The sequence below is a fragment of the Sander vitreus genome, chromosome 6 (assembly GCF_031162955.1).
Source record: "Sander vitreus isolate 19-12246 chromosome 6, sanVit1, whole genome shotgun sequence".
Classification (NCBI taxonomy): domain Eukaryota; kingdom Metazoa; phylum Chordata; class Actinopteri; order Perciformes; family Percidae; genus Sander; species Sander vitreus.
In genome coordinates this window covers 30,283,284-30,304,957 of record NC_135860.1, presented here as the reverse complement: position 1 = coordinate 30,304,957, position 21,674 = coordinate 30,283,284, and the positions used below count along the sequence as shown (strand labels likewise).

At 42.8% G+C, this 21,674-nt stretch overlaps 1 protein-coding gene across 1 annotated transcript in view; it reads right to left on the bottom strand.

The window, feature by feature from the left end:
- The window catches only part of snap91a (synaptosome associated protein 91a), a 59,951-nt gene extending 39,305 nt beyond the window's left edge, over positions 1–20,646 (bottom strand). Inside the window, exon 1 of the mRNA XM_078251944.1 lies at positions 20,484–20,646. Within this exon, the coding sequence (XP_078108070.1) occupies positions 20,484–20,613 (130 nt within the window). The 5' untranslated portion in view covers positions 20,614–20,646. The remainder of the gene's footprint in view (positions 1–20,483) is intronic.
- Between the last annotated feature and the right edge of the window lie 1,028 nt (positions 20,647–21,674).

The window sequence follows — 21,674 nt, the reverse complement described above, 5'->3', positions numbered from 1 at the left end:
GGCAGCCCGATAGTGTATGTGGCCCTTCTCAAGAGCTAGCAAACAGATAGTCACGCTGACTAACAATTAACTGCATGCTTGGATCCATATTCCATATCCTGTATGCTGCAACATACAACAAATTGAGTCATGAATATGTTATTGCCTTCCTGCCAGACTAATACATAGTGACGTACATACATTTATAGCAAACATTTCAAGCATTCTCAAAGACTTAGTGACGACGCATTTCTAAGACAATGATAAAAGCAGAAAAGATTAGATTCTGACAAAGATCCGGCTGCGTGTTGTCCCCTTTCTTTCTCCCCCCTTTCCTGTCACTCTCCAGTGATTTTGATATTGAATTTTCATATAGCTGGGGGAACTTAAAAAAAACACTAGATCAAAACGTAGACCCTCCGTGCCTGGTTGATGCTCACAACTCCATGCACCTGGTTTGTAGCACAGGCTTTCTGTTTGTAGTCTCCAAGCTCAAGCTGTGACATGTTTTCACAGGCTTAGTAGTATTCTCTAGGAGTAGCAAACTGAGCCTAATGTGTAAACATGTTCCTGAGCGAAGGAAAAATACTTCCCCTCATTTTGTACATTATTAGAAGAAGTCGGGTGATATAAATCTCAAACTTCCACATCATCTAGGTTTTGGTAATTACTATTTAAAGGTGCACTCATCGATGTTTTTATATTAACAATTGACCATATGGCTACGTGTAATGTGAAAGGGTTTGCTCGTAGTGATGGACCCACAGAGAATAAACACCCAACTTTGTATGTCCTCCTCAGCCTTGACACTGTTTTCGTGTCTTTCAGCTCATTGTTTCAGTTTACAACTTTACTGTTTTCATTCACTTTCACCAACATCCTTTAAAAAAAAAATAACTGTAAAACCCACTTTACGCTTCCTGCCCAGCATCAAACGGCTGACAAAGTTAGCGACTAGCTGGTGAACATAGTGGAGCTTTTAGCAGCCATGGTTTAGCTAACTCCTGAGCTTCCCCAAGGAGTTAATAGACTGAATGTTTGACCAGGCCAGAAACATGGCTCCGAATGAATACTAATATGGCTCTGCGTCTGCTGGATGTGTAAATAAGGAAGTATTTTCTTACAAGATTGCAATGTCAATTTTATAAGGTGAATAGGTGATGTCAAGTTTGTGTTTGCAGCTTGTTGCCCTTAAGTGGACATCAAATCTACTATTGCTGCTTTAAGGTGAGCAACCACAAACAGCAAAGCTACCAGTCACTTTCACATTTTGTCAATGTCATTAGCATTTGACCTGCTATGTGTTTTTATTTTCTTATTTTATATAATGCTAATGTTCTGTGACCCAGTCAAGTTTGCTGAAACCCATGAAGCTGACAGCCACCAATCCACCAGAGAAATAATGATTTTACTGTCTACACTTTACTGTGTTCTCATTACTTACTGGCTTAGTTGACAATTAGGCTGATTTCCATAAACTGGGTGTAGACTCCTCCTTCATTTGATTGGGTCATGTTTCTTCGTGCTCTTAAAATGCTGTGGAGTCTGTAATGTTCACAGAGCGTGAAATTAAATTCAAATGAATACTGAGATCAGAGCTCCAATGCGAATAAGAGGGCAAACAGATCTACTGGGCAAGTGCAGAAAGAGCCACACGACACCAAACTATGAGAAAAGCCTGATGGGAATATAGAATCAGTGAGCGTTGCTATAAAGAAGTGGTGGTATTGAACCACTGAGAGTAATTCATAATGAGTCTTTCCAGCTGTAAGAGCAGTTAACCATTTCTTTTATTATTTCTGTGGATACTGAAAAGTTGAATGAGAGACATTAATACAATTACTGTAAACGAAAAAACACTGTCAATAAGATTAACAGTTTCTACTGGCCTCTATGCTGCATTTTATGGGTGTTTAAAATATAACCTATAGCAGTGGTTCCTAAAGTGGGGACCTTGATGGGGTTCCAGGGGGTCCCCAGGGAAATAATTTAGTTTCACTATAATTACATCCATAAGTAACACAATGACAGAATGCTGACTGAATGACTATTTTGGTCATGGGTTTCATACACTTCCTATAATAAAACTTTTAAAAGCAAAAATCCTATCAGATGAAATGGGGGTCCCAGGTCTCATTTTTTATTTATTTTTTCCGTTTAGGGATCCTCAACGTGAAAAAGTTTGGGAACCACTGACCTATCGCTAGTTTACAAGATATCTAATATTACAAAATCTATTCCGAGTCAAAAATAATGTAGCAGCCAAACATGAGGCACATGAGGTCTTGTACTGGGGTCCTAGTATGACATTTCAGTCCCTCAGTGACAGCATACAGAACATGTCCTTCATTTAAAGCCTGGGGAGTTTTAGCTGTTACACAAGCTTATTCGTGACATGAGGATTAAAAGAGCCTCTAACCATATTTTTATATTACAGTATTATAGTGTACACAGAAACACAGGCTCGCTCTGGCAAACGTACACACACATATGCGCGCACACATCCTCCCCTGCTCTAATTTACAAGCACAGCACCTGAGCCATCATTGTGCAGCGCAGCGAGCAAAGACAGGAGAATCATTGGTCTGACATGTCCACATCCTCTATAGTGTGTGTGCGTGCGTGTATGTGTGTTTGTGTGTGTGTGCGTGCATGTGCGTGTGTGTGTGTGTGTGTGTGTGTGTGTGTGTGTGTGTGGTTGTAAAATGAGAGGGAGGAAAAACAAAAGAAAGAGAAACCTGTCTGGGTGTAAGGCACTCTGTAACAGGCGTACATGCAGACATGTAGCACACATCAACACAAAGCGACACTCGGCGCTACAGAATGCAGCCACATGTGAGTCAGCACTCTGTTTGACACAAGCAAAACGTATGCAATGTATGCAGCATCATTTGTTATGCTTCAATTGTCCGGTACAATTTTCACAAACTGAAATTGTACCATGCTACAAGCTGATGGAGTATGAATTCCTCCTTGAAAATATTTCCTGTGTAGCTTCAGCTTGTTATAGATTTTTCTTCCACACCAGAACGCTATTGTTGTATACTATTACTATTGAAAACACATCGAATAGTAATGTAATAGTGGAATATTCATTCCAAAACAATACAAATGGCCAGTGGGGCTCTTCTTCTCCAATTTCGAGCTCTGGTGTCGGCAGATGCCACTGAGCATGCTCAGGGATATGGTTCCTTGCTGAAAGTGCTTTTCTTGTTGCCGAGCTGCATGAAATGAAATATATTGATTATGTTTATTGTAGTCTATATCCACCACGTTCCACTTCGGGGATTGCTCCTTTTGCCGACGGAAATTCCACCAGATTTCACACATTTAGGCTAGATGATATCCGTTGCCTTGGGTTTCCATTGTGTTGTCGTTCTAACCTCTGGTGGATTTGTGAGGACTATGGTTAACTGCTCCTCAGATCTCTGCAGGGTAAATCCAGACAGCTAGCTAGACTATCTGTCCAATCTGAGTTTTCTGTTGCACGACTAAAACTACTTTTGAACGTACACATGTTCCACTAAAACAAGTTCCTTCCTGAGGATATTTTGCAGAGGCACTGTGGCTCCGTCCAGCACTTAGCACCGCCCAAGACGATTGTGATTGGTTTGAAGAAATGCCAATAAACCAGAGCATGTTTTTCTCCCATCTCAAAATGCTGTGTGGACTAGCCAGACCCTCCTCCGCAGCGCTGTGGAGGAAGGTCTGGCAATGCGATACTATGTTTATTGTAATGAAGGTATATGTCACTTGATGCAACAGTATGGCTTGTTTATGTAAGGGATAATGCAGCAAATACAATTGTTAAAGCGAATACACCCCCGACATGGCTTACTTACCAAATAAATCAATAATTTGACACAAAATATTGATTTATGTATTGCTTCCGCTAAAGAAAATAGTCCGTTCCGTCTCTACGGTTGGAATCCTCCGTCCATAGCAACGTAAACTCTGTAGCTGTTGAATGCAAATCTTCTTTGATGAAAGTGGGAACTGTGAGATTATTTTGAGTCAATCCCAAATTGACAGTACTCGCCAGCTATTTTTTCACACCAGCAGATAATAGTCCACAACAATTGCACTATTTACTCAGACAGCTAAATAATGCAGCTGTCTTAGGAAATTAGGATTTAGGCTCTTTAAAAAACAAAACTACATATTTATGACCCTGTAACTGTCAGGTTTTCCCACTACTCAATCTAGGTAAAAAAAACTATGACAACTGCTATGTATTATGACTGTCCTTAGATCTGGAAGTCACTGCTGCTGTTGAAGTGTGGACGTGCATGTGTTGTGTGGCTCTTTGCTATGGTGCGTTTTTTTTTGCTCTTTATGCTGAACTGGCTGACCACCCTTGTTCTACTCTCACACTTTGGATCCACATGCTCTATTGACCCACGCAGTATCAGATAACTGTCACTTAATACCACATCAGGATGCCCTGCAGCATCTGCCAAAACCCAACACACAACTGACCGGACCCAGATTTCAAATAGCAGCCTTTAACATATCAATAACTGTAAGTGATATCAAAGCTACTGTGTGCGAGTGAAGGCAAACTGCCAAGCATGCACAAATGCACCGCACGCAGCACACACATAAGCATCTACGCAAGCCTGCACGACACCCATGCAACGTCCTCCTCATACTTTTCATGCTAGATGGATTATTACAAATGTACCAAAAGCACCAAAAGGGGATATGCCAAGGTGGTTTCCTAGGCAACAGTCTCTCATATATGCAGTGGCATCAAGGATGCAGTAAAAAATCTTTTGAAATCATATTCACATAAAACATTTTCATTTGCAGACTTTTTAGAACAACCATGGGCTAAAAGGAAGACTGCTTTGTATCGATGAGTCTCTGTCTCAAAGTGACATTCCCTGTTATTTTTGATTATTTTCTTTTGTTTTATGTACGTATGTAACTGTTGAGCATTAGTTGGACAATTTATGGGTTACACTATTATGTTGTGGCGGCTGTAATGTGTTTTATATATTCTTTATTTTGTGCAAAGTAGAGTATACTGTGTGTGGACATTGGACCGGAAGCTGCTGAATTAATAACTTTTGTATTGGTGTCATGTACTGTAATTCCATGTGGGATGGGCCACTTAGTGGCATGACACTTCATAAAAAAATATCAAAAATATCATATCACCACAGGTGCAAACTCCCACAGCAGCAAGATAAGGGTCATCCACCCAAAGCCAGATGTATGCGAGTCATACCAGCCTTAACACAGCTGAGAGATTCAACACTGAATTCATATAAATACTAAATAATACCTTCCACATGCCATGCTGAGCATTTATATTATTTTCTACAATATTTTCTATATCTATTCTCATATTTCCTATAGACTGTTGAATGGGTGACTCATGCTGTGTTCACTTTGTGCTTTGTGAGTGCAGAGTGCAGTACAAGCCATGCTGCGTGAGTGATGCCTTGATGAGCTACACATGAACAGACCATGAAGGCACAGTGTTTATTTATAGCTCCTCTTCACCCTCAAGCAACATACAGGGGGAGGGAAATAAATACCCACAATGCACTGTGTCCCAGCGTAGCATAGCTCCATTGGAATCCAGACTGTGGAGACTGGAAGTGACATCTGAGGAAAGAGCTGGCATCCCACACAACGCTGCTGCTACTGCTGGCGGACACAGATAGCAGCACTGTCTTCACTGTCTTCTTCTAGCTTTTACATTTTCTTCAGCTATTGGCAGAGTTGTAGTTTGACTGTTGTGATGCAGCTCATGGGTAGAAAATCCCACGTTCATTCAGTTTATATAAGATGGGAAGGGAAAAGTGCGTTGGGTCCAATGTGAGGAAATTGACAGCGTTCATAACATATAACGTATATATCAGGGACATTTTTTTCTTTTTTGTGACTAACACAATGATATCAAAGTGCGCGAGTACAATTGAAGGCAAACGGCAAAGATTTATTGTAATGGGGTTGTATGAGGCACTCATCCATAGTCAGTGTATTACCTAGAACAGACGGCGGTCGGAACGCCCCCAGTTTGGAGAAGCAGGCAGGAGTACCGACACGGAAGATAAGCAATGTACTGCAGGGGACGGGGGCAGCACTGGCAAAACTTGTTCCTATTGTAGCAACCTAAAAAAGGCCCACCCACATATTTATAATATTTGCGCTGCTTTACCTTGCCATCAGGCAGCCCTGTCTGACGGGAAACTGAAGCTGTATATCCATCTAGGCTCTCTTCAAAGCACCAAACTCTTTTGACATTTTACTTCGCAGAGCACGGGAGTTGCTGGTCAGCGCGCTGTCTCAGTAGTTTGTTGATATTAAAGGGGGGCGTAGTTCCTTCCTTGCTTCTTCCCAAAATCCACTATGATCTCTATAGTCTTGCCGACATTCACGAAACAAAAGTTTAAAAAAAAGCACGTGCAATGCTGGGACATCTTCGACATTCGATAATGTCGATAATTTTCTCTCAGTCAACAGATCTGCTTTTCATCGATCAGCTGTGATCGCCGATCAGTCTTCCTTTAATTACTTTAATTGTACTTCTCTTTTGCCCAAAACTCTAAGTTGTGCTTACAGTACTAGCAATGCTCTGACAAAAAAAAATACATAAACAAATTGAAGCCAATATTCTTCCTGGGAGTCAACCGTCAAACATATTTTTCTATGTACATTACTTTTGTCCTCTCTACCGCCCCTTCATCTCCTGTTAGCTGTTCACGTCCCTAGCTTGGAGGCTTGTATATTTCTGTTGGGTGCAGGTTCTGCTCCAAGGGAGGCGACAGATACAGATATCCACCCTGTATGCTGAACCATATCATTCAGCCAAGACAATTTCTTTTTTATGGATTGTTAGGCTGTATGTGTATCTGTATGTGTTGGTGCTAAAATTGGTCGTTCCTGGGCTGAAAAAGCACAGGAAGGGAGAGGGTGTGTTTTTTTTGTGCATATTTCCAGCAGCATATGTTTCTGAGAATTATAGTTGCATATGGAAAAGGTCATCCCTCCCTCCATTTAACTCAACTCATTAAAACTACATTCAGCATCTATATAGACTGTCTATTCATGTTTACTGTGTTATAACTGATCTACATCACTAACTAGACCACTATTTGCACTAACTGTATACTGACTCTTCATTACATTTCAGCATTTATATAGACTGCCTATTTATATATATTGCGTTATAACTGATCTCCATCACTAACTAGACCACAATTTGCACTGTATTTTACTATATGTATTTACTGTATTTTGACTCTTTGCTACATCTATAGCAGTGTTATAGACTGTCTATTCATGTATACTGTGTCATTACCTTATCACGTTCGCATATCCATCGACTTACTTACACCTCACTTTGCGCCGGCTTTGTAATGCCTACTTAATCTGCACTTTATGTAGCCTATTGTATTCTGTATTCCTGTATTGTATTGAATGTGAAACTGTATGTTGTCTTGCACGCTTATGCTTTTCTTGGCCAGGTCGCCGTTGCAAATGAGAACCTGTTCTCAACGGCCTACCCGGTTAAATAAAGTTTAAATAAAAAAAAATAAATTAAAAAAAAGGCATTGGAGCTGTCACTTTGGTAATCCAAGCATGATCTGGACAAGCTCTGGCCAGTGATGATCAGTGATCTGGCCATCTGATCGACGTTGACTCAAAACATCTAAACCAAGCAATAAGTATGTAGGATCTGACAGTGTTATTGGAAAAGAAGACTTTTCCAATATGGTATTACCAGACTTTCCTCCACAGCGCTGCGGGAGGAGGGTCTGGCTAGTCCACACAGCATTCCGGGATGGGAGAAAAATGTTCTCTGGTTTATTGGCATTTCTTTAAACCAATTATAATTGATCGATCAAGTTTTGGGTGGCTCTAAGCGCCGGACGGAGCCACATTGCCGCTGAAAAAGAGCTCCGGGAAGGAACTTGTTTTGGTGGAACGTGTACGTTCAAAAGTAGTTTTAGTCGTGCAACAGAAAACTCAGATTGGACAGATAGTCTAGCTAGCTGTCTGGATTTACCCTGCAGAGATCTGAGGAGCAGTTAACCATAGTCCTCACAAATCCACCAGAATAGAAGAACGCCAACAAGCCCAAGGACATCCGGCCGAAATAAGTGACATACGGTGGAATTTCCAGCGGCACCTGAACAATCCTGTGTGGAACGTCGTGGATACACAGATGAAGAAAGCTTGAGCTGAGATATTCCCAGGGGTGTCTAGTGTTTGCATGAGTGAGTAATCAAATAATCTAGGAAGTCAAAAAAGCACTTCACTGTCACCGTTAGCGCCAGCCCGCCCCAGGAGAAAGCCCAAAAAAGTAAACAGAGGTAACACTGTAAGACATGGGTAGCCAACCACAGAACCAGTGCTGTGTAGGAAACACATGGATAAGTAGCTGAAGTTTGTCAGAAAGCACCTGCCTGCTTGTTTGAATTTTCAGATGCAGGACAATAAAGCTACATGAAAATCAAAACAAAAGGTTTGCTAAAATCCAATTGACTGTCCAAGTCTGTCTTTGGATTTCTACATGTATGTATATCACTGGTATCACTATAAACTGCTTATGTATCGTGCAAGAGTGGAAAGCTTGACCGAGACACGAACAGTAACGGAGACCTTACAAGAAGACGCCTTACCTGAACCTTAGCGAGTAAATCTCTATATATGGGCGCCCGCTCTACCAGGTGAGCTAACCAGGCGCCCCCCCCCCCCCAATGGAATTGTGTTATTGAATAGTACACAAACACAATAAGGGGGTTGATTAGTCCTTCTCAGAGAAGCTGCATAACTTTCAAAACTATTCCAAACTTTGTAAAACTATCCAAATGTTCCCACAGGGTTCCTTGCATCTGGTGAATCAGTCAGTGGGGGGTCCCTTTTTTGTGACACTTGACACCCGAGCCTCTCTGCATTATTGATATGTGGCCTGGGTGTACACATGGCCCTTTAATGTTTGAGCTGCTGAAAAGGCTGCGATGCTGCTTACAACAAAGTACTGTTTGCCTACATTTTATTCTGGGTATATGTGGGAAGCCTCAGCGTGTACACTCTGCCCATTTAAGTGCAAAAAAAATAGGTATAAAGAAAAGAGAAGCAAATCCATATAAAACGTCTGCTTAGATAGTGGTCTGAGAGCAGCTGTGTGGGAGATCCTGTTCCCAGCTCATTAATCTGGACACACACTGTCGGTAGGACCGTCCACCTCTCACACAGTGTTTGACATTAGAGAGGCATTCTGGGGCTTTTCACGGATACCCGCTGTGAGATCAGCACTGCAGTCCATGCTGAGCCCTCATCCAAGCCACCTCTCACATTCCTCTGTTCACTGCAACTCGCCATTAGGCAAGCACGGTATCATTATAAAATAGTAAGGCAGAGAGAGAAACAGAGTGGGAGTGGTGGTTAAAAGATAGAGAAGAAAAGGCAGAAAAGGGGAAACATTTGAGGACCAATTGAAGGAACAGAAAGGCCTGAAGATGCTTTTGAACATGTCTCCTCTTCCTTCATACTGACTCATACTAAACTGTGCTACATGCGTTGTTATTTTTTTCCAGCGCAGTTGCGGACAGATTTGTAAGATTTTGTGAATTCTTTAGAATTTAGGGATGACTCAGTGCTACAGAAAACACACATTGCTTCTCAGTGATGTTGTATTTCAGACTTAATTAGGTTTTATAACGAAAATTCTGGAGGGACTGGGTTTTATGCTACATGCTACAATGTGCATGACATAAGATATTGCTTGTGTTCTTACACAAGACAAATGGTATTAAATAGAGATATGCTCAAAGTCGATCTACAAGATGGGTGTTTTATCCAGCAGTGAGCTGTCATATAGGTGTTGACGATGTCCCAGCGCTGCCTGTTAAAACACTGGAAACAAGTCCTAACCCAAAAGAATGTAACTGTGAAGCAGCAGGGAAAATAACTAGTAGCAGTTTCAATGAATATATTATACACACTGACAGCATTAGGTCAGCAAGCACTTACACTTTTTTAAAGTGCTCATATTATGCTCATTTTTAGGTTCATGATTGTATTTAGAGGTTATATCAGATTAGGTTTACATGGTTTAATTTTCAAAAAACACCATATTTTTGTTGTACTGCACATTGCTGCAGCTCCTCTTTTCACCCTGTGTGTTGAGCTCTCTGTTTTAGCTACAGAGTGAGACATCTCACTTCTGTTCCATCTTTGTTTGGAGTCACACATGCTCAGTAGCTAGGTAAGGACTACTAGCCAGTCAGAAGCAGAGTATGAGGGCGTGCCCTGACAGTAGCTAGGTAAGGACTACTAGCCAGTCAGAAGCAGAGTATGAGGGCGTGCCCTGACAGTAGCTAGGTAAGGACTACTAGCCAGTCAGAAGCAGGGGCGTGCCCTGACAGTACCTAGGTAAGAACTACTAGCCAGTCAGAAGCAGAGTATGAGGGCGTGCCCTAACAGTACCTAGGAAGGACTACTAGCCAGTCAGAAGCAGAGTATGAGGGCGTGCCCTGACAGTAGCTAGGTAAGGACTACTAGCCAGTCAGAAGCAGGGGCGTGCCCTGACAGTACCTAGGTAAGGACTACTAGCCAGTCAGAAGCAGAGTATGAGGGCGTGCCCTGACAGTACCTAGGTAAGGACTACTAGCCAGTCAGAAGCAGAGTATGAGCGTGCCCTGACAGTACCTAGGTAAGGACTACTAGCCAGTCAGAAGCAGAGTATGAGGGCGTGCCCTAACAGTACCTAGGAAGGACTACTAGCCAGTCAGAAGCAGAGTATGAGGGCGTGCCCTGACAGTAGCTAGGTAAGGACTACTAGCCAGTCAGAAGCAGGGGCGTGCCCTGAGAGTCCCTAGGTAAGGACTACTAGCCAGTCAGAAGCAGAGTATGAGGGCGTGCCCTGACAGTAGCTAGGTAAGGACTACTAGCCAGTCAGAAGCAGAGTATGAGGGCGTGCCCTGACAGTACCTAGGTAAGGACTACTAGCCAGTCAGAAGCAGAGTATGAGGGCGTGCCCTGACAGTACCTAGGTAAGGACTACTAGCCAGTCAGAAGCAGGGGTGTGCCCTGACAGTACCTAGGTAAGGACTACTAGCCAGTCAGAAGCAGAGTATGAGGGCGTGCCCTAACAGTACCTAGGAAGGACTACTAGCCAGTCAGAAGCAGAGTATGAGGGCGTGCCCTGACAGTACCTAGGTAAGGACTACTAGCCAGTCAGAAGCAGAGTATGAGGGCGTGCCCTGACAGTACCTAGGTAAGGACTACTAGCCAGTCAGAAGCAGAGTATGAGGGCGTGTCCTGACAGTAGCTAGGTAAGGATGTATGAGGGCGTGCCACGCTAGCAGCTAGGCGAGCATTATAACGTGTGTTACAAAGTGACCACGTTTGTCTCTGAAGTAAAGGCTGGACTACAATAGAGCTGTTTGGAGCAGTTTGTGAACAGTGTTTTCTGTTGGAGATGGTAAGTCCCTTTGGGGGGGACTTTGGGCTTTTTCACAATGTAAACCTATAACATGCACAAAAATATATATAACACAATAAAGGAAAGGGAAAAAGCCAAAAAGCATAATATGAGCACTTTAAAACTTTGCCTCACCTTTACTGACATATTTCAGGCATGCAAAGAAAACGTAAAAACTGTATTTTAACTTTGATATTCTGTTCATGCTAGGAGTGAAGACAGGCTGTCTAAATGCTATTTCTGCCACAGTATTTTCCAGAATGACAGTCAATGGACACGACGGCTTCAGCTACTTTTGCCAGGAGACATGAAATCCTTTCTACACATCTGACTGTTTAATACCTGACGCAAAAACACAATCTCAAAGCAAATTTATGACAAAAGAGATGCTAAGAATAGTGGATATTTCGAATGGCAACAGCTACTGAAACTTGAAGCCAAGTGTTTGCAAGGGTTACACTGAAAGATGTTGAGCTACATATCTGTCAAGCACATCTTGCTTTGGACTGGATTGGCTTTCCTGATTTCAATGTACTGGAAGTGCAAACTGTGCAGGTGTAGGCTATGAAGTATGCAAAACAATACAAATATCAGATAGAGACTTGTGGAAAATGACTTAATACACTTAACATGTGCGCTAACACACATGGGACTTTGCAGACCCCCTCACCCTCTCATCCACTCACCCCATTTGAGGGAGACAGCCTGCCTCTCAAATGTGCTAACACATTGATGGTGACTCATGTTGGGGCAGCGGCACAGCAGGGACTGTTACGCTACACGCTGTGTACGTACCCTCCTGCTCACTGCTTACCCTCCTGCCCCCCCCCCCACACACACACACACACACACACCTGAGTATGATGGCATCTTTGTGTTAGAAAAACTGTTAATTGGAGTGACTAACGGCGGCAGAAGAGCTGGTGATAATTATAAAGGTTAAAGGTTACTTTATTGTCATTCACAAAAAAATCAGTTGAGGACCAACTCGTCTTTTGCCACAGCCTTTTGGTCATGGCGCACTGACCGGGCCCCCAGGAAGCAGAGTGAATATAGCGGCCCTTCACGCAATGCCCTCCGGCCCAAAAAGACCTTTTCCAATAGACTTACATGGCGAAAGAGACGTCTGTAAATCAGTGAGTGCATTTTTTTTCTACAAAATGACTCTCTTCACTATCATAAATTTCCATTAATGATTAAATCATTTAATCCCCATTCAGGTTAGTGAAGTGCTAGTCTATATCAACAACGGTCCACCTCCAGGATAGTTTCGGCGCCGCCGGAAATTCCACCAGATGTCCCACATTTTTGGCCGGATGTCCATTACCTTCCTCTTTCTTTGTGTTGGGGTTCTAACCTCCGGTGGATTTGTGAGGACTATGGTTAACTGCTCCTCAGATCTCTGCAGGGTAAATCCAGACAGCTAGCTAGACTATCTGTCCAATCTGAGTTTTCTGTTGCACAACTAAAACTGCTTTTGAACGTACACGTTCCACCAAAACAAGTTCCTTCCCGAGGCTATTTAGCAGAGGCGATATTGCTCCGTACGGCGCTTAGCGCTGTCCAAGACAATTGTGATTGGTTTAAAAAATGCCAATAAATCAGAGCATGTTTTTCTCCTATCCTGGAATGTTGTGTGGACTAGCCAGACCCTCCTCCGCAGCACTGTGGAGAGAAGTCTGAAAATGCTAGACTAGCGGAGCGCTAAACCAGAAGTAGCCGTCTCGGCCGGCGGAGGTCTCTAATGGTCTATGAAGCGGTGCCGATCGTCTGAGTAATATTTGGCTCGATCATGCTTCACTGAGCAACTTTTATAGGACTGAATGGGGCTCCACCATTGAACGCTGTATCAAGTTCTTATTATACATCCATGGCACTGACAGGAGGACTTACCTAACATACTGTACATTATGGGAGGACACCAGAGGAAATCCACGCAAAGACAGGGCGCAAACATGCAAACTCCCCACCCGGACAGGGGATCGAACACAGTACTCAGCAGTGCCAACTTGCTGTGAGGCGACAGTGCTAACCACTGAGCTCACTGTGACGCTCAATTCTTGCAACATGCACGGATAGAATCTCAGCCATGAAGGCTAATCAGAAACAAGGTCATTGTGATAAATCTTGGTGTAAACGTTGAGTGGATGTAAAGAAGAGCAAAGTACGACAAACGATGGCATACATTTTTGAAAACCTTCAAGCTATAAATCTGTCCTAACTTTCTTAACAGCAGGAGTATTAAGAGGATAGGGCAACGTGAGTAGCAGTAGATGGAGATGGAGGCTATTAGTAGTAAAAGAAGAAACAGAGCCATCTTCATTTGGTAGACATTCAAACTCTGTTACACTAGTTCTCTAGCTGTGTCCCTCTGGGCCGTAGATACCCTACATGTCCTCTGATCCATGCTCTGGGCCTTTGGGTTCACACTGAGAGAAGCAGCTCAGTTGCTATCCTGACCAAACTAGAAAAAATGAAGCCTTCAAGTATTCATTTTAAGCCCCTATTTCTGAGTCAGGAAACAAACAGAAACAGTGCTTGTCGCACATTCAGTTGCCTCACGGTGGAAGTAAAAACAAAACATAATCATTTGGCAGCTGCTGTTTTAGGTTAGAAATCAAGCAGTACATATCTCTGCTGTCCTGCAGCAGCAGTAGTAGTATAATTAAGTGGAAAATGTGGGCATCTTTTAGATGCATTTGCCAGATTTGTGTAATTCACCTAGTTCCATCTATCTAGATGGACAGAACTACTGCAGTGTCCTAAACGCAGCCCTGATGGAGTGTGTGACATGTAACTGGGTAAAGGAGGCTAGAATAACATATTGTGCTACAGTCTCTGTCGCCAGAAAATGATGCATTTACCTTGTTAGCTTGCTCTGTGATCACTTTATAATGTATAATTTGTAATATTTCTAACAGTAGCGTCTGATTCTTCACATATCAATCATTGTCAGTGAACATGGTTTGTGTTCCTCACTCCATTTTGAACCCAGGCATACGACTGTGTCCACCACACTACTGCACCGAGATCATTCAAAAGCTAACTCTTGAGTTAGAAAAAGGGAAGTATTTTTCCTGACTATCCCCAATTTAATGAGTGTTATGGGTTTGGCGATAGCGATTTGGGGGCTGTTTCTCTGTAGGGATCCTTTCCATAATGCTGACACTTAAAACAATAATCTGAGCCAATAAGTGGTAATACAAGCACTTTTAGTGGACGTAAACTGAAGGTTCACAATTGCCCATCAATGTTACATTGTAGCTTCTTCTTGTTGTTTTATAAAAAAAAATGTTGTTCACATTAATTCAATTCAATTTTATTTATCGTATCAAATCATAACAAGAATTATCTTGAGACACTTTACAGATAGAGTAGGTCTAGACCACACTCCATAATTTACAAAGACCCAACAATTCTAGTAATTCCCCTAAGAGCAAGCATTTAGTGCAACAGTGGCGAGGAAAAACTCCTTTTAGGGAGAAACCTGGGACAGACCCAGGCTCTTGGTGGGTGGTGTCTGACAGTACCAGTTGGGGGTGTGATGAACAGTGGCAATAATAGTCACAATAAAACTGTCACAACTACAGAAATAGTAGTTGTAGTAGTTCATGATATAGCAGGGCACTGCAGGGTCGTTACAGGGCATAGCAGGGCACTGCAGAGCGTAGCAGGGTGTAGCAGGGCATAGCAGGGCATAGCAGGGCATAGCAGGGCGCGGAGCAGGACCACGGCGACAGCTGCAACCATGATTTAGGTGCCACCCTAATCCAAGGAAAACTGCTGGGCGACAAAAAACATAAGGGCTCCGGGGAATAAGCTCCCCATTAGTCGTAAAAAATAGGGACCAGGTTAGAAAATACTGAAGTTACCCTTTAAGCTTTCAGATTTTGTGTCACTGACAAAAACGGTCTTCTTTGTGCACCGTAATTATCCTAATGCCTTGAAAACTTGAGCCCATTGACTCACAGCTGCATGGCCCTGCTCCTATCTCAACATAAAAGATACTCAATTGCATCCTCATTCAAGTCCCTCTTTTTCTGGAAAGCCGCCAACAGCATGTGGCATACATGTGCAACTCTGTGTATGTGAAGTCGTACATGCACACACACACACAGGCACACACATGCAGCCAGTAAGCTATCAAGAGTCTTCTGTAAGACACACTCAGACCATGTGGGGTGTCAGGCAATCTGAGCTGCTGCCTGAGCTCCAATCTTTTAAGAGGACTTCCGATCTGTATCGCAGGCATCTGTCACGCTCTTAAAATAAATGCAAATGTGTGTGTTCTAGCGACACATGCTGCTATTGTGCTATCACTGAAATTACTTTCACAAGTCAGCTGTTAGTGGCCTGAAGACACAAACCATTTGGTCACAGTCCACTATCTTGAACCGTAAGGAAACCGTCTCTAACTGCTTTACAGTTATAGGTTCATAAAACAAACTAACCTAACTTAGAGCTGCCTGCAAAATAAATACAAGCCTTGAGACATTCCGCACACGTTAAAAACAATGTGTCTGTTTATACCTGACTGTTTTGATATCTATTTATGGTGCCTTTGGAAGCTGAGGGACCTTAATAAGTCTAAAAAGCTCATTGATTTTCTCAGCTTTTCTCTCTTTCTCTGTCTGGGGCTGTGGGGTCACAGCATGATGAGCTTACTGCCCTGCTGCTCTCTGGATGTCACTAGTTAGGCTGAGAAACAGCCCAGTACACATTAGGTTGTCAGTGGAAAAATCCATAAGAGATTATTTTTAGACCATGGACACATATCTGTCAAGACCTGCCTAGATTTAGGAATTAAAATAATGGAAGAAATGAATCCTCTTAATTGTTGTGGTGTTTGGAAATGTTGTAGTTAGGTTCATGGATATCTTATGCATGATATACTACATTATTTTACGGATGTCTAAAGTGATCAGTGGAGCACCCTTGGGGAGTGACCAAAAAAAGGCCGATAAGATATATCTTTCAGCCATCTTAATTGATCTGCTACTGTCACATGTTTCGATTACAGCCAGAAACCCCGAAAAAATGGAATAAAACAAGAACTGAATAAGTAAGAGGGCAATCGGTAATATCTTTCCAACATCTTAATATAATTACAAATATGCAAATAACTTTAATAGAAGTCAGAATGTCCAGGAGCAGGAGCCAAATATACCAGGTTGATATACTGCTTATGTGCAAACAGCAGAGATGTTCACGGAAGATGACATTAGCGCGATGGGAAGATCTTTGAAGTGGAATAAGAGGCTAATTATAAAGATGACTGATTATGTCAGTGGATTGGTTAAGGAAAAATGATGATTTGTAAATGCAGAGTTATCAATATGGATATTGTGTAATACAAGAACTGTCAGGAAAAAGAACACGTATGGTTAGCACGATGGCTATAATGAATAATGTAGTTAGTAAGGATCTTTTTTGTTGAAGGGGGAATGGTGGATGTAAATCTCCTCTATGTGTAACAGGATAGGACAGACATGGGGAAGATAGTGATGTTGTTGATACTGTGGAGGATCCTGACAATGTTCTATGGCAACAGCTTTCACTGAACCCATAGCTAGTGGTCACTGTACTCACGGTAAATGTCGGCTGTGGAGGAACCTAAATACAACGTCAGACGATATCTCTGAGGCAGTTGGCCCAATGTGACGTTAATTCACCTTTCACATATTTGGGCGAGCCCAAGTGGTTCAATGAATTTACCAAACAAACCTCTACTCTGCTTAAACTGAGAACAAAAAATGCATTTAATTCAAGATGTCCATGGATTTTTGGCTTAAAGGTACAATATGTAACATTTCTGCATTAAAATGTCTAAAAACGACCATGCCTATGTTATATATTTTTTTAGAGTTGTGTACTTACACTATCCCAAATGTTTCCACCAAATGTCAAATTTTATTTCTGACACGGGACGTTTTCGCCCGTCAGTGGCGTCATATAACCTTTCAGCCTCCAGTTCCTCGTAACTTCCGTCAAAACACAGGCACCCAGATGATGAGATCATTCCTGGCAGCTTGGAGATGTTCTGCTGCTGCACAACGGCCATCGAACGTCCTCGCCGTCCCGGAGATTCCCCCCCGGCAATCCCCACCCACACCCGTCTCTCAGCCTGGTTGAGTAGCTAGCTAGCGTTACAACAAACCCTGTCCGCCGCGGTGTTGAAACCATCCAAAAGGTGACATTGACATGTGAAATATATTGTGATAGTGTGGTTTTAGCTGCTGGCTAATGTTAGCTTGCTGGCTCACTAGCTAACTGGTCAGCTAGCAATACAGATCGAATCAAGAAAAACGTAACTATGTTGGGGAAAATGCAGCTATTTTATTAAAATGACATGAATAAACGTTACTGAACGTAACGTGAATAGACTTGAATGCATTCTAACCAGCGATGGTGTTTAACAATAAAAACTACAACTCCCATAATTCCACGCAACTTCCTAACGTTATCAAAAGTCTGTGTTTACCATCCATTGTTTTGGTTGAGAGACCCCTAGCAGCAGAAAGTTTGATATTGTAAGTAAGATTTTGTCTGTTTTGGCATTAAAACCTAAATGTGACCAACAAATTCTGAAGTCTTACAATCTACTGCATACACGGTACAGTAATTTCGATCAAAAGGGATGAAGACCAAGCCGACCAGCGGGTTTGAATCAGATGGTAATCGTGTAAAATTCATAGTTTTACTTTGGCGTTTCCTCTCCGTATTTAGGTTTAAAGCAAGACTGCGAAAACATTGGTTGAGCGGCAGCCACTGTGGCCACAAGTGGCATTTACAGAAGCAGAGTGTCTTTTTGCGCATGCATTCAACAGTTCCCTTAGTAGCATTTAGTTTGTGTTTATTCATTTGAAAGTTACACATTCTCACAAAGAGAAAAAAAAAAAAAAAAACTTCTTTCAGCGCTTCCTCTGCACCACAACAAAGTGCTGACACAAACTTTGGCAAGTGGGCGAGCTTTCCACTTTGCTGTGCGATGATTTAACACCGTTCATCATTCACTTTTATTTTTTAGTCTGGGCACGCACAGACAGGCGGATTGATTTCTCCCGCTGGGTTTTCAGTTTGCCAACTTGAACTTGCGGCCATCTCTTAAGATTATAGACTGAAGAAATGATGAAGGTATGGCACTAGGATGGCTCTTATCATGCGGTGTAACAATGCATGTCAGGTGTAAGAGAGTCACCTGGACAGTAACCTATATATATATATATATATATATATATATATATATATATATATATATATATAGTATTATATTAGTATACAAAATCTGTCATATATATTATTACATGACTGGGAAGACCTCCTAACTCACTATGTGTGCACTGTGTGTCTTTCAGGTTCACATTTCAGAGTTTCTCCATCTTCATTTCTTCTATGGATGCCACCATGAATTCATTTTTCCCCCTTTATCACTACCCTAAGTGTTATCATCCAAATCCATCCCATCGTTTCGCACTTTTTTATGTTCTAACTAAGCTGACTAAACGCTGCTAGCTTAAAGTTACGATAAACTAAGCTAACTCTCCTGTTTTCTTAAGGTTGAGGGCTACTCATTAGCCTTTTTTAGCCTGATTTTCACAAATTGATTACCAAAGGTCCTTGGTATAATCCTACAAGATATAAATCAACGTCAAATAAAGTGATAAGTTGTGGTGGGGTCTTACTGAGTGTATGAGGCCAATGTAAAGCCTGGAACATAATTAAAATGTCCAGGGACATCTATGCATACACCAAAAAGCTATTAGAAAATCTAAATCCCAGATCCAGAAGCATTGGGAGGGATGCTGCGTTCATGTGCCTCTAGCCCCTCCTAGCACCCAGACATTGTTGAGGCCCCTGGTGCTATTCATCTTCCTAAACATCACTTTTATTGTGTCCACTGTCATATACAGTAATTTGTAGGTTTGCGCATCATTCTTTTCACATCTGAATCAAGTTTATATATGGATGTTCACCGGGGATAATGACTGCAATACGAAATGCTGCATATCTACGCTTTATGTTTGCATTAAGCTCTTTCCAAATGCTTTATAGTCCTCCACATCCACTCGAAAACCCTTCGCTACGGAAAACAACGAGCTAGCAAGCTACATGCTGAAAAGTTTAAAAGAAAATTAAGATGGTGCAGGCCTGCTTGGTTCTTTCGGTGAACGATTGTAAAGATTTACAAAGAATATGTTTCCGGCATCTCTAACTGGGACACTTTGGGACCCATTGGGGGGGGGGATTGCTGTGGACGAAGTACACACAGAGATACACTGGTAAGAACAAATTAGGTTTAAACATGTATCAGCTCATTTAAATACATCACGTTACTGTATTGTGTCAACAGTAAACTTGTAAAAGATTGGATGTGGCGTTTTCTTTAGCGGGGTGCAAATGTTCCACCAAGACCATCGGCGAGACTATTTTGCAGAGCCACCGTCGCTGCGGAACCAAGTCGATTGTGATTGGTTTAAAGAAATGCAAACAACCCAGAGCGGGTTTTTTTTTCTCCTATCCTAGAATGTATCTGTGGTGTAGCCAGACGTTACTCCACAGCCCTGTGGAGATAGAGCTGGCAATGCAAGCACTGGAGCAACATGGTGGAGACAGTCCCTAGTCAGTAGGGCTTAAGTGCCTGGTTTAAGGCTCTGTGGCTTCCTTCTGGTTCTATCCTGGTGCTCATCTGACGACACAATGTGGGAAGAAGCCTTGCTGTAATTAGGTAATAGGTTTGGTTTGTTCAATTAAGGTCTAAATTAAAGTAATGCATTGCCTCAAGCAGTGTGTGTGTGTGTGTGTGTGTGTGTGTGTGTGTGTGTGTGTGTGTGTGTGTGTGTGTGTGTGTGTGTACATGTGAACACGTACTGTGGCTGATGCCCCGCCAGCACATATAACACACACACTGGAGGAATGGATGGGGGGAGGCAACCATCATTGTGCTTGGCCTAGTTGTACATGAAGAGGATGGATGGAGGGTCGAAAGGACACATAAATAGACAGAGATAGATAGATAGATAGATAGATAGATAGATAGATAGATAGATAGATAACTCACATTCTAGGTGCTTTTTCTTTGGAGCTGTCTGTTCATGTGTGGTGGCTTTACACACAGCTCGGGCGACCTCGGATCCCGTCAGGCTGTACTGCGCCGCGGCGATGCGATCCGTCAGCGTCTGACCCGACATCTTCTCTCCGTGGAGTCCAACCTCGACTATCAAGCGTCCACTATGGTCCTACCCCCCCCCCCCCCCCTACACACACTCACGCACCGAAACGAACGACCCGCTTCAGTAATCCCAGCTGCCCTCGAAAGCACCACAGAAACACAGCACTGGCAAAGATATAGGACACTTTCTATAGAATTGCAAATGATTTGAGTTGCATAACAATACTGGAATCGGCTGATCCTCAGTCAGTTGTGTTGGCTCGGCATGCGTTTCTGGAACAATCATGAACTGACTTGCCTCCCTGGAGACCAGTATCCTTTAAACATTACAGTCTATAGGCTGAAATATCCAACTGCAAAATCCTACTCCAGGTTTTTGGGCTTTTCCTTTTATTTTCGATCAGTTTATTACTGTTCCGCCTTATGTCGGTCAGCCCTCCCTGACAAAACACTCCCCTCCGGATGATGCTCGTTGTTGCCTCCCCCCTCCCTGTCTTCCTTCCTCCAGCCTCCTGGATAATCCTCACCACCACCAGTCCGACAGGTCCTTGTGTTTCAGCGGGGCGTGCAGGGGAACATCAGGTCCTGGATGGATAGCCCCCCCCCCACCACCTAGTACAGCGGTTCTTCCTTCTCCTTCTCCCCTGCTGGGTGCTTCCTCTCTGCTGCGGCCAACCGTCAGCCTGCAAACCCCGGCGATGCGCACTTCAACCCGGGTCGTTGGACGGCGTTGTTCCTAGTGGATTTAAAATGATTTTTATTCATGTATTTAGAGGTCTCACCCCGCCCCGCCCCCTTCTCTGAGTCACAAGTGACGCAGTATTACCAACCCTGCTCCTGCCTCTCTCATCGCGAGAGCTGGGAGCTGACGAGAGCTAGATGAGCTAGATGGAGGTTGTGGATGGGTAAGGGATATGAAGGGTTAATAAAGCTACTCTACAGCCAAGCTTGGTTCCTGTCATGCTGCTACCACACCACTGTACCGTATGAAGGTCATATGAAGCGTGCTGCCTCAGTTCACACCATGTTCTCTGATCATGAGAAGCTGCAAGCAGCCACATGTCGCTGTCCATGGTGCTG